The 12,302-nt window shown below is 39.5% G+C and overlaps 1 protein-coding gene across 5 annotated transcripts in view; it reads left to right on the plus strand.

The window, feature by feature from the left end:
• The window catches only part of LOC130355880 (uncharacterized), a 501,680-nt gene that overhangs the window by 213,221 nt on the left and 276,157 nt on the right, over positions 1–12,302 (plus strand). For all 5 annotated transcript variants that reach the window (XM_056556685.1, XM_056556690.1, XM_056556686.1 and 2 more), the window contains exons 14-16: positions 9,703–9,734; positions 10,030–10,130; positions 11,507–11,669. In XM_056556685.1, the coding sequence (XP_056412660.1) occupies positions 9,703–9,734; positions 10,030–10,130; positions 11,507–11,669 (296 nt within the window). The remainder of the gene's footprint in view (positions 1–9,702; positions 9,735–10,029; positions 10,131–11,506; positions 11,670–12,302) is intronic.

A 12,302-nucleotide genomic window follows, 5' to 3' on the forward strand; every position in this document is an offset into this window, starting at 1 on the left:
CTGTCCCATGCATTTATTTAATCTTGTTGCTCCTCCATTTGTGGTCTGCTATTCTGTTTTGTAGATATACTTGAGAGTGCTATGGTTGTATTCATATATTGCATTTAACTATATGTTGTATAACAATTTATGTATGTGATACTTATTGTACTATACCTTAGCACACTCAGTTCTGATATATGTTATATTGTTTATTCCTTGGAGAACATATCTTATTGGAGGAAGGGGTCTGTGGGAAAGGGGTTCATGGCCCTTCTCCCATGTTGTGTGTTGCTTTTATGAGCATTTTTTAATGTTTTCAATGCCCTTGTCTATGCACTTCTACCTTGTGTAATATTGTAATAAATAACGAATTTATATATTTTTAGCAGAACTATAGGTGTGCACTTTATACAGCAACTGCTTTTCTTTGGTGTGAACCTTGGAATTGTTGATATTTTTCCACAGTTTTGGTTCTCAAGTCCTCAGACAGTTCTCTTCTCCTCTTTCTGTTGTCCATGCTTAGTGTGGCACACACAGACACACAATGCAAAGACTAAGTGAACTTCTCTCCTTTTTATCTGCTTTCAGGTGTGATTTTTATATTGCCCTCACCTGTTACTTGCCCCAGGTGAGTTTAAAGGAGCATCACATGCTTGAAACAATCTTAATTTTCCACAATTTTGAAAAGTGGGCAATAATTTTGTCCAGACCATTTTTGGAGCTTTTTTCCTCCCTTTTTTGGTTTAGTTCTAATACACACAAATGGAATAAACATGTGTACAGCAAAACATGTGTTACTGCAATCCTTTTCTGTGGGAAATACTTCATTTTCTTGAAAAATGTCAGGGGTGCCAACATTTACAGCCATGACTGTATATGAAAAAAAAATTATGGGGTAGAATTGATCATTGTGTATCTTTTGAAAGTGTGTTGTGAAGCCTTCTTTACCACTTTGGTTTTGCTTTACTGGGACACATAGGTAAAAGTTCAGGAATCACTCCTTTGTGACTTTTCTGCAACTTTTTTACTCCGTTGCACAAACAAAAAATGTGCAACATTTTTATTTATTTTTGTATTCTCTCCAAAGGCAGTTTAGTAAGCCAGGTCAGGGCTGGTGTAAATGTGTAGTGTTTTATGCAAAAGTCGCATTTGATAAATTTGTAACCACTGCAAAGTGAAATTTCTAAATCACTCCACGTAGAGCATTTACACAAAATTGCTTAACCTCTGTGCCTCATGAAATGTCACACAAATCTATGCTTAGGCGCACCTGCGACTATTAATGCACTCAAGCTAGGCAAAAAAGGCTCTGCCTCCAATGATAATGGTGTCTCTCAGGGTTCTTAGAAGATGAGGAGTAACAAACAAGGTCACAAACCACTGATAGAAAAAGGGGATAAAGATACTTATTGTGAAGTTTCTAAACACATCTGCAGGGAGTTTGTTCCAAGCACCTACTACTACCGTATTTTAATAAAACAAAATTTTCTGACTAATTTTAGATTTTTGGCTTCTGTTTAGTTTCTTATTAAAAACACTTTCCTCTTGAACCTTATCTAAAGGGGTAATCCAGATATGGTTGTTTTCTTCAGCCTTTGAGGCCATTATGCCAAGTTATAATACTGTGTAATATGCTTCTATTATCTCTGTGCACCAATTTGTCACGCTTTCATGTACGGAACCCACGGGAGTGCTGTAGTGCAAGTCTTTTATTGTACTAATGTCAGATTTCCCAGCATTTAATACAGCAAGAGACAATATTGCATAATTCACAAGGTCTCCACAAGGGCATGGCTATTCTGCAGTGGGTGGGTAGATAGCAGAGTGGGAGGGATGCAATCCACCCACCCACTGACAGCAAAAGTTTACTCCTCTCATCTAATTAATGCAGCCTTTTTCTAATCAACGCTTGTACTCTAAAATAAAATGTTATGATAATTTCCTGTTCCTGCTCTGGACAGTTCCTGACATGGACAGAGGTGTCAGCAGAGAGCACTGTGGACAGACAGAACTTCCTCTGTATTATACAGCAGCTGATAAGTACTGCAAGGATTAAAAAATTTTATTGAAGTAAATTACAAATCTATTTAACTTTCTGGCACCAGTTGATTAAAAAAAGAAAATGTTTTCCACCAGAGTACCCCTTTAATATATCACTTTAAACACCATGACTGCAAACAGATGCTCTTTGACTGCATATATGACTTCTGAGACAAGTAGCTGCCCTAGTGAGATTTAGTTGTAGTGTAGCAACATGGGGATAGTTACCAGTTCAGTTTGTTGGTGTAAGACTAGGACTGCACTGCACTTTTTGATCATGATAAAATTGTGATACAGTTTTTCTTTTGTAGAAAATGTTCCTTAACTACTGTAAAAATGCCAACAGGATTCAAATTTTTGTGATTGTTGTTTGTTATTTACAACTATTAGATCTGTTGCTGTAACTTAAAGGGGTACTTCGGTGGAAAACTTTTTTTCTTCTTTTTAAACACTTAGGGACCCAGGGCGCCCTGACGCCATGGTACTTACCAGACCGGGATGACTGCTGATATCTATCAGCAGGCCCCCCCGGGTCATGAGACCCCCCCTGTCTGTGATCACCACAAATCGCATGTCAATTCAGACCGGCAATTTGCGGCAATTCAGGGTCAATCAGGTCTCTGGTCACCCGGAAAAAAAGGGTGAATGGGGCTTTCTGAGACAGCCCCATTCACTCTTACCCAGCAGGAGTGAGGTGGCACGGAACGACCGACCAATCACTGCCTTGCTGGGCGGTAATCAGGGCGGCGTTTGGGTCTGTGATCGGGTCCGGCCGGGGGCCTCCTACCTCTCTCTGCCCAGCAGGGGTCCCCTCAGGAGCAGCTGCAGCAGTCCCGCGGCAGGAGCGGACGCAGCAATGGCGGCGGTCCCGGCGGCAGGAAAAAAGCAGGAGGTGAGGCCTGTTCACCTCCTGCTGTTGCTTAGCAACAACTCTCAGCATGCACAGCCAAAGGGCATGCTTGGGAGTTGTAGTTTTGCAACAGCTGGAGTTCCAACTACAACTCCCAGCATGCCCTTTGCTAGTCTGTGCATGCTGGTTGTTGTAGTTATGCAACATCTGGAGGCACATTTTTTCTATGAAAAAGTGTGCATCCAGCTGTTGCATAACTACAACTCCAAGCATGCACAGACTACCCTAGGGCATGCTAAGAGTTGTAGCAGTGTGCCTCCAGCTGTTGTAAAACTACAATTCTCAGCATGCCCTTCGACTGTCAATGCATGCTGAGTATTGCAGTTTTGCAACAGCTGGAGACACATTGGTTGTAAAACAGAGTTTGTGTCCTAACTCAGTGTTTCGAAACCAGTGTGCCTCCAGCTGTTGCAAAAATACAACTCCCAGCATGCACTGAGAGATTGTATATGCTGGGAGTTCTAGTTTTGCAACAGCTGGAGGCACACTGGTTGCGAAACACTGAGTTAAGTAACAAACTCTGTGTTGCGCAACCAATGTGCCTCCAGCTGTTGCATAACTACAACTCCCAGCATGTATGGTCTGTCAGTGCATGCTGGGAGTTGTAGTTTTGCAACAGCTGGAGGTTTGACCCCCCCAGCGAGTATTCTGCTGCAAGTTTGAGATGCAGCAAATTCCCCCCCCCCCGCCCACTAAAGACACTACACTACACAAAATAAAAATGAAAACACTACATATACCCTTACACAGCCCCTCCCCCCAATAAAAAAAATGTCTTGTATGGCACTGTTTCCAAAACAGAGCCTCCAGCTGTTGATAAACAACAACTCCCAGTATTGCCGGACAACCACTGACTGTCAAGGCATACTGGGAGTTTTGCAACAGCTGGAGACACCCTGTTTGGGAAACACTGCCGTAGGTTATTTTGGTGGCGGATGCAAATCCCCAAAATAGGCCTCAAATGCACATGGCACTCTCTCGCTTTGTAGCCCTGTCGTCTTTCAAAGCAACAGTTTAGTGCAAGTGTAAAAAATGAAGATTTTGAATTTTCTCCTTCACTTTGCTGCTATTCCTGTGAAACACCTAAAGTGTTAACACACTTTCTGAATGTCATTTTGAATGCTTTGAGGGGTGCAGTTTTTATAATGGGGTAATTTATGGGGTATTTCTAATATGAAGGCCCTTCAAATCCACTTCAAATCTGGTCCCTGAAAATTGTTTGTGAAAAATTGGAAAATTGCTGCTGAACTTTGAAGCCCTCTTCCAAAAGTAAAAACATGGCAACTTTATGATGAAAATATAAAATATGATGAAAATATAAAGTAGACCCTATAATACAAGTATAGCTATGATAGCAATAGGTCCATACCCATTAAGAACTATTGTGTATTTAATAACAAATAAATTATATATTGATTCACAAATTACATATTGATTCACATATATGTGAATCAATATATAATTTATTTGTTATTAAATACACAATAGTTCTTGCTGGGTATGGACCTATTGCTATCATAGCTATACTTGTATTATAGGGTCCTATTCCCAGATGATCCTATTGCAGTATGCATACAGCTCCATAACAACATGTACACTTAAGAAAAAAGAGCTTCACCACTTTTTGAGCAATAAAAACCAATAACTTTATTTATATTTCCATAAAACATATATTACGCATGATTAGGTCTTTATATTGCAACAGTCCAATACTATAAAGTGCATGAAGGGGAAGGGATGCCTGTCACTATACCATTCACCTGTACAACCTGTCAGTACATTGCACACATGAGATAGATTATCAGTAATACTCCATATAATAGTGTATCTTTGGGCTGGGGAACCAATCACTCATTATGGAGACCCAAATCCCTCTACCATATGTCCGTCTATCACAATTGAATACCAACAGGAACAGCAATTCGCTTACCCATGTCTTTTATGGTCTGCTCCGTTACCTCCCTCGACCCCAACTCACGTTTGCAATCTTTTTCAAGAGGTCATGTTAAATGCGTTTCCCCCCAGGGTTTATATCCCGATACTAGTGATCCTTACCAGGGGCAGATTGTTGGCGCATGCGCTGCGAGTTGCGAGGTTCACTTTCACACCGCAACGCTAATGTCCGGGGCTGGCGTATTCCAGACATGCGCACTGCGAACTTTTGGCACTTCGGTATGCACTGTCAATCATCCCTGTCTCTCGGGTATGCTAGTTTCACTGCCACTATGTTTAGTTACGCTATCTCTATTGGAATAAGGTATAAGTGTCTCCACTGCATCTAACATGTATGGAGCATTATGATACCATCCTATCCATTATTAAGTGTCAAACTACCACATTGTGTCTATATATTAGATTGTACATATACATAAAAACAGCATCTCTTTATACATGTGAATTAATCAAAACATATTTTTAAGGTGCACATTATTATCTGTCCATATATTATAAAGTGCTCTTGCTCCATATTATAGATACAATACAGAATATAAATAAATTATTTCATATATAAAGGGCAATGTGCCTCCCTATGTTGCATTATACCATCGTGTTAAGTATATCATTAAAACATTCGTACCACCCCATTAAATAAATTCCAAAACCATATATACACCACACAAAAAAAAACATTATATAAATCATTATATCACACACCCATAGTGCTACTACCCAGGTATCCTATCCCATAAATTTATATATATATATATATATATATATATATATATATATATATCTTTGCAGGGTACCACTTCACGTTCTCTTGTCCCATCCATATAGATCCAGTGGCTCTGCTACTTCCGCGGGAATGTTTGTTTCCATCTTTTATCACTACATATATGTGTACGAATAAGGAACCTAAAACCTTAAAAAATTACAAGAAGAAAATATTAAAAATCACAGTAGAACAACCTACTCACAGGTAAGGGGCAAAACTCAGATGCTCATTTAAGCCCCTTGGGGTCATTGTCCCCAGGGGTGACAATCGAGTGAGTTTCTTTTTGGGCCAAAATAAGTTTTATATTCCCTCCTCTAATTCCACATTGTACCTGCTCAATACCCTTTACCGTGAACCCTTTTAGGTCACAATTATGATATATTTTAAAATGACGGGCATTGTTTTTAGACCTGCAATATCCTGTGTGTCTCTAGCCGCCAGTAGATCCCTCACATGCTCGCAAACTCTTATTTTTAAATGTCTGGATGTCAATCCGATATAGATTTTATTGCATCCGCATGTTGCATAATAAATCACATTCGAGCTTGTGCAGGAAATATACTGGCGGATAGAGAATTCCCAGGAGCCATCAGATGTTTTAAAGGACTTGTCACGACTAATATTTTTGCATGCGATGCAATCCCCACATGGGAAGCACCCTGTTCTTGCCGACGAGGTTCCAAAGAAATTTGGGATTTCTGCTATATTGTGACTCCTCACTAAAATATCTTTTAGGTTCTTGCCCTGTCTTGCTGTCATAGGGAATCTCTCGGGAAGTATAGGCCCCAACACTGGATCCATCCGCAACACATCCAAGTGTTTTTCCATTGCCTCTTTCATATTCTTCCACTGATTGTTAAAAGTGGAAATAAATCTTGGACACTTATCATATTCTTGGGCATTCTTTTGTTTAACTTGTTACAGTTCTTTTCTTGGTGTATTCTTTGCCCGTCTATATGCTTTTTTTTTTTTTTATACTTCTCCTACTATTCCCCCTTACCATAGAATCTTTTAGAGAGTTCTTGACTTTGTTCCTCAAAAGCCTCATTTGATGAACAAATACATAAAAACTGACCTGTGGGTACCGCTTTTATTGTTGACTCCAGGTGTGCAGATGTAGAATGAAGTAAAGAATTAGTGGCCGTTTCTTTTCTATATATGGTGGTCAGTAGATGTCCATTGGACTGTTTTTCAATGGAGATGTCCAGGAAGTTGACCTTGGTGGCACTGTAGGTATAGGTAAGTTTCAAATTAATGCTATTTTAATTTAGTCTTGACATAAAGTTCTCTAAGCTTGCAGGGAACCCCTGCCATATAAAGAGAGCGTCATTGATGGAATCCATCCAGCATTGCACCTGGTTGCCGCCTAGTACCCCGTTGCACTGAAATACCTCTCTCTCCCAATATCCAAGGAAGAGATTGGCGTACGACGGGGCACAGGTGGCTCCCATTGCGGTCCCTCGTTTTTGCAACTCGCTCATTTCCTTTTCAATGTTACTTGTCTCCAAATAGAACTTTACTGCCCATATCCCATCTGAGTGGGAGATACATGTTTAGAGGGATTCAATGTCCGCCATAACTAGCAGCATGTCAGACTCCACAAAGATTCCATCAGTCCACCCTAGGACATCCATTGTGTCCCATACAAATGAGGAAAGATGTTCGACCAATGGTTTTAGATATATATCTATAAATTTACATATGGGGTCGCATATTCCATCGATCCCTGACATAATTGGACGGCTGGGCGGATTAAGGGAATCTTTGTGGATCTTGGGTATTAAATAAAATGTTGGAATTTGTGGATATGTTAATAATAGTTTCTCCATTTCTTTTTTGGAAATGATGCCTCTTTCAAATGTGGTTACAATAATTTGCGCCAGTACACCTTTAAATTTCATTAGGGGGTTATGTGGTAGTCCAGCATACGTGTCTCTGTCTTTCAATTGACAAAATGCCTCCTTTTCATATAGCACTGTAGACCAGACTACCACATTTTCCCCTTTATCTGCTGGTTTGTATACCACATCTTTCAGCTCCCTTAATTGATCAATGGTCTCCCTCTGCTGTTTAGTTAGATTATCCCTCCCCCTCTTTTTAGGAATCTTTTCAAATTCCTGTATCACTAGTTTGGTAAAAATTTCAATCGCTGGAAATAATGTGAGAGGGGGGAAAACTTTTGATTTAGGTGCAATCCGTGGTATCTGCCTACCTTGTGGGGTTTCATCCTGTTCCCGCCAGAGATCCTCTAATGCTTGAAGTGCCTGTCTCTTATTTTCCTCTAATACTGATATCTCTTTTTTTGTATGCAATTTTTTCAGGAGAAGCTTCCGAGAAAACAGGTGCAGGTCCTTTATTGCTAAAAAGGAATTAAAGCCATTAGTGGGGGCAAAATTTAAACCTTTACACAATACCTCACATTGTGTTTCTGATAGTGTGTGTCTTGACAAATAAATGACCTCTAAATTACTCTTGTTTTTTTAATCTTGTTTCTGAGGTGGTGTTAATTGTCGCTTTTGTGCATGTCATCCCCGATTGGGGCGACTATTAGAGGGTTGGATGTCCCTAAGATCATTCCTCATTCTCTCTCCTCTTAATCTTTGTTGTTCATCCGATGATGTTAAGGAATTCACTGAGTTAGAACGGGATCTTGATGTTTATCTGGATCTATCTCATGTTTGTCTCCATCTATATACCTGTTTCAATATTTGATCTTGATTATCCCGCTAGAATTTTCTTGTTTTCACATCTCCTATTTCTTTACCCCATTTTATAAATAGGGTTTCCAGGTCACTATTTAATTTCTCTAATTCATTATTGGGTAGAGTATCTTTAATTTTCTGTTGGAGATTTTCAATTTCTTTCTCAACATCTACTAATGTATTATGTTGTATTAAGAGTTCCATAAAACCATTAGGCCAATTTTTGGCCAGGTTTTCCCACTTGTATTTAAATTCTTCACTTTCAATGGGAAATGAAGGGCATACCTGTACCCTTAACCCTCTAGGTATAAGGCCTTTGAGCAGGTACTTTTCTAAAAACGCTCTGTTCCACCACACCCTAGTTCTTTTGTGTAGTAGACTTTTTAATTTGGTAATTGATTCCTGAGTATAATGTCCTAGTGAATTTAAAACTGTATTGGGAGAGTTGCCAAAGACCTCATCTAGCCGAGTTAGCCAGGATTGTTCATGCGTGCGAAAATCCATATAGGATCTAGAACCAGATGCTGTGAATAACACAGAAAAACTAAATAATAAATAAACAATAGTTCTTTATTTGTTATGTATATTTTCCTTATAAGCAGAAAGTTTCAAAGTAAAAAAAATGCAAAATGTTAAAATTTTTCATCAAATTTTGAAATTTTTCACCAAGAAATGATTCAAGTATTGACAAAAATTTACCACTAACATAAAGTAGAATATGTCACAAAAAACTTTCTCGGTATCCAAATGAAAAGTAAAAGCATCCCAGAGTTATTAATGCTTAAAGTGACAGTGGTCAGATGTGAAAAAAATGCCCAGGTCCTTAAGGTAAAAATGGGCTGGGTCCTTAAGGGGTTAAATCAACTGGTGCCAGAAAGTTAAACAGATTTGTAAATTACTTCTATTAAAACATCTTAATCGTTCCAGTACTTATTACCTGCTGAATACTACAGAGGAAATTCTTTTCTTTTTGAAACACAGTGCTCTCACAGCGTGACATCACGAGCACAGTGCTCTCTGCTGACATCTCTGTCCATTTTAGGAACTGTCCAGAGCAGCTTATGTTTGCTATGGGGATTTTCTCCTACTCTGGACAGTTATTAAAATGGACAGAGATGTCAGCAGAGAGATCCAATCTGATGTTTTTTTTTATTTTTTTTTATAAATGTTGCAATGTGTATAGTTTGACATCTTTAGATTGCACTTTTTTACAGTTTTACTTTTATTGTTGTGAAAAAATGAAACTTAATTACATGTGTAATTCCACCAGGACCATCACTTATTGCACTGTGCCTCACAACAGGAAAAAAATAAATTATTAAAATAAACTAATTAGTAATTTTCATGTGCAGGCAAGTCCGTGAACTGTCTCCAAGGATCCAAGGTATTTAATGTCTCTTGCAAATAATAGAGCGTAATGTTCTATTGTTTTCAGTGTCATAAATTATAAACATAAGCCTTCATATGTGTTTTTTACCCCTATATATCGATGTCCAGACTTATTTATTGTATTTTTTTATTATTCACTATCCCCAGTTTTATCTAACGTTTTGGAATGCTTTTTAAAAATAATTCAATACATACAGTATGATATATATATATATATATATATATGTATATATATATATATATATATATATAACGTTTAATTAGCCTGACAGTATTTTTTTTATATTCAGGCACAATGGGTACTGGGAATTTTAGAAACATTTTGCCTTTTGGTGTCAAAGATATTGTACTGAAGATCTTACAAAGGGACAGCTCTGATACATCTTTAAACGTAAGTGCTTTCAGCAGTTATAGAAATATTTCTTAAAGGGGTTGTACAACTTCTTAAGAATTTTATTAAACATGTAGTAAAGTTAATGATTTACCGTATATACTCGAGTATAAGCCGATTTTTTGTGCTGAAAATGCCCCCTTCGGCTTAAACTACAACTCCCAGCAAGCCCGCAGGTTGAAGACCACTGCGGCCTTCGTCATCATCCAGCCCCCCCCCCTTTTGTTTTGTACTCACCTCCCCTCGGCGGGAAGTTAGGGTGAGCTGGTCTGGGCCATCTATGTTGCAGGGACCGTATGGTGGGGATGGTTAGTCGTTGCGGGCTGTCCATTTTCACCGGGGGGGGGCCTCTTCTCCACATTTCAGGCCCGGCCACGGAGTAGTGATGTTGCCTTGATGACGACGCACAGGGACGTTCATGCGCAAAGTCCCTTTGCGTCGTCGTCAAGGCAACGTCACTAGTCCGGGCCCGAAGCTCGTAGAAGAGTCCCCCCCCCGGTGAAAATGGACAGCCCGTAACGACTAACCATCGCCACCGGACGGTCCCTGCAGCATAGATGGCCCAGACCAGCTCACCCTAACTTCCGACCGAGGGGAGGTGAGTACAAAACAAAAGGGAGGGGCTGGATGATGACGAAGGCCGCAGTGGTCTTCAACCTGCGGACCTCCAGAGGTTTCAAAACTACAACCCCCAGCATGCCCGGACAGCCGATGGCTGCCCAGGCATGCTGGGAGTTGTAGTTTTGAAACCTCTGGAGGTCCGCAGGTTGAAGACCACTGATGAAGGGATTGACTGGCGGTGATAATGAAGGGGGGGGGGATGATGACGAAGGCTGCAGTGGTCTTCAACCTGCGGACCTCCAGAGGTTTCAAAACTACAACTCCCAGCATGCCTGGACAGCCGATGGCTGTCTGGGCATGCTGGGAGTTGTAGTTTTGCAACATCTGGAGGTCCGCAGGTTGAAGACCACTGATGAAGGGATTGACAGGCGGTGATGATGAAGGGGGGGGGGGTGATGACGGGGTCTGGATGATTACATGGGGGGATGATATATTTCCCACCCTAGGCTTATAGTCGAGTCGATAACTTTTCCTGGGTTTTTGGGGTAAAATTAGGGGCCTCGGCTTATATTCGGGTCGGCTTATACTCGAGTATATACGGTACAACTGTTAGTACACTGTGTTATTACAGTGCTGCCCATAGGGTGGCGCCCTATGGAGGAGAATGTGACCATAAAAGTCGCTCAGCCTCCTCCTCCATGATTAACTTTACTACATATTTTATAAAAATTTTAAGAAGTGGCCAGCTCCTTTAAAACTTCTGTTTATAATATTTTTGCTAACATGTTTCTTTCTATATGATCTTCTTTTTATAGACTTTTTTAAAAGATTTTGATCCAACTAACTTAATGCTGACATTATCCGTATATTCTGGTCATGTGAAGTTACATTCAAAAACAAGTTATTTGAAACCAATTCTACGGGAACAGGTCACTGAGAATCAAGCCATCAGCAGTTTGTTTCTACTTAATTTTAATGGTAAGCTGTCTCTATTGGTAAAATGGGGTGAATATGACTGTATTACATTTTCTGGTCACACAGACACTTGTTTTTATACAAAATTACTTAGGGTAATATTTGAAATGTTCTGTTTTATATTAAATATTTGTCATGCCATCACTCTCATCGGTCCTTGGAGCTCCCAATCTAAATTGAAACCTACCTACCTATTTTGTTTTTATATAAAAAAAAAATTGGATGACTCCCCAAGGCTTACAACATAAACATTTTCCAAAAACGTATATAATAAAATACGTCTTCCACAGTGAGTATATATCGACAATTGTTCATAAGAAGCAAATCATTTATTTCATATAGCTGTTATCAACTACAAATGTATCGAAAAACCAAAGAGAGAATAAATAGTTATTAATAAAATAAAAACATTAAATAGACAGCCAGGAAAAATAATCCAATATAAGCTCTTTTTTAGTCTCAATAGGGGACTATTTAGTGCTATACATAGGCAGAGGTGTAGCTTCTCGCTTCTGGGCCCCGATGCAAAATCTGCAACAGGGCCTCATATGCCAATTAAAATACTGGTCTCATATGAGGCAGATGTGTTTTGTGGCCCCCATAGGCACCAGGGCCCCATTGCAACTGCTACCTCTA

This window comes from Hyla sarda, chromosome 2, assembly GCF_029499605.1.
Source record: "Hyla sarda isolate aHylSar1 chromosome 2, aHylSar1.hap1, whole genome shotgun sequence".
Lineage (NCBI taxonomy): Eukaryota > Metazoa > Chordata > Amphibia > Anura > Hylidae > Hyla > Hyla sarda.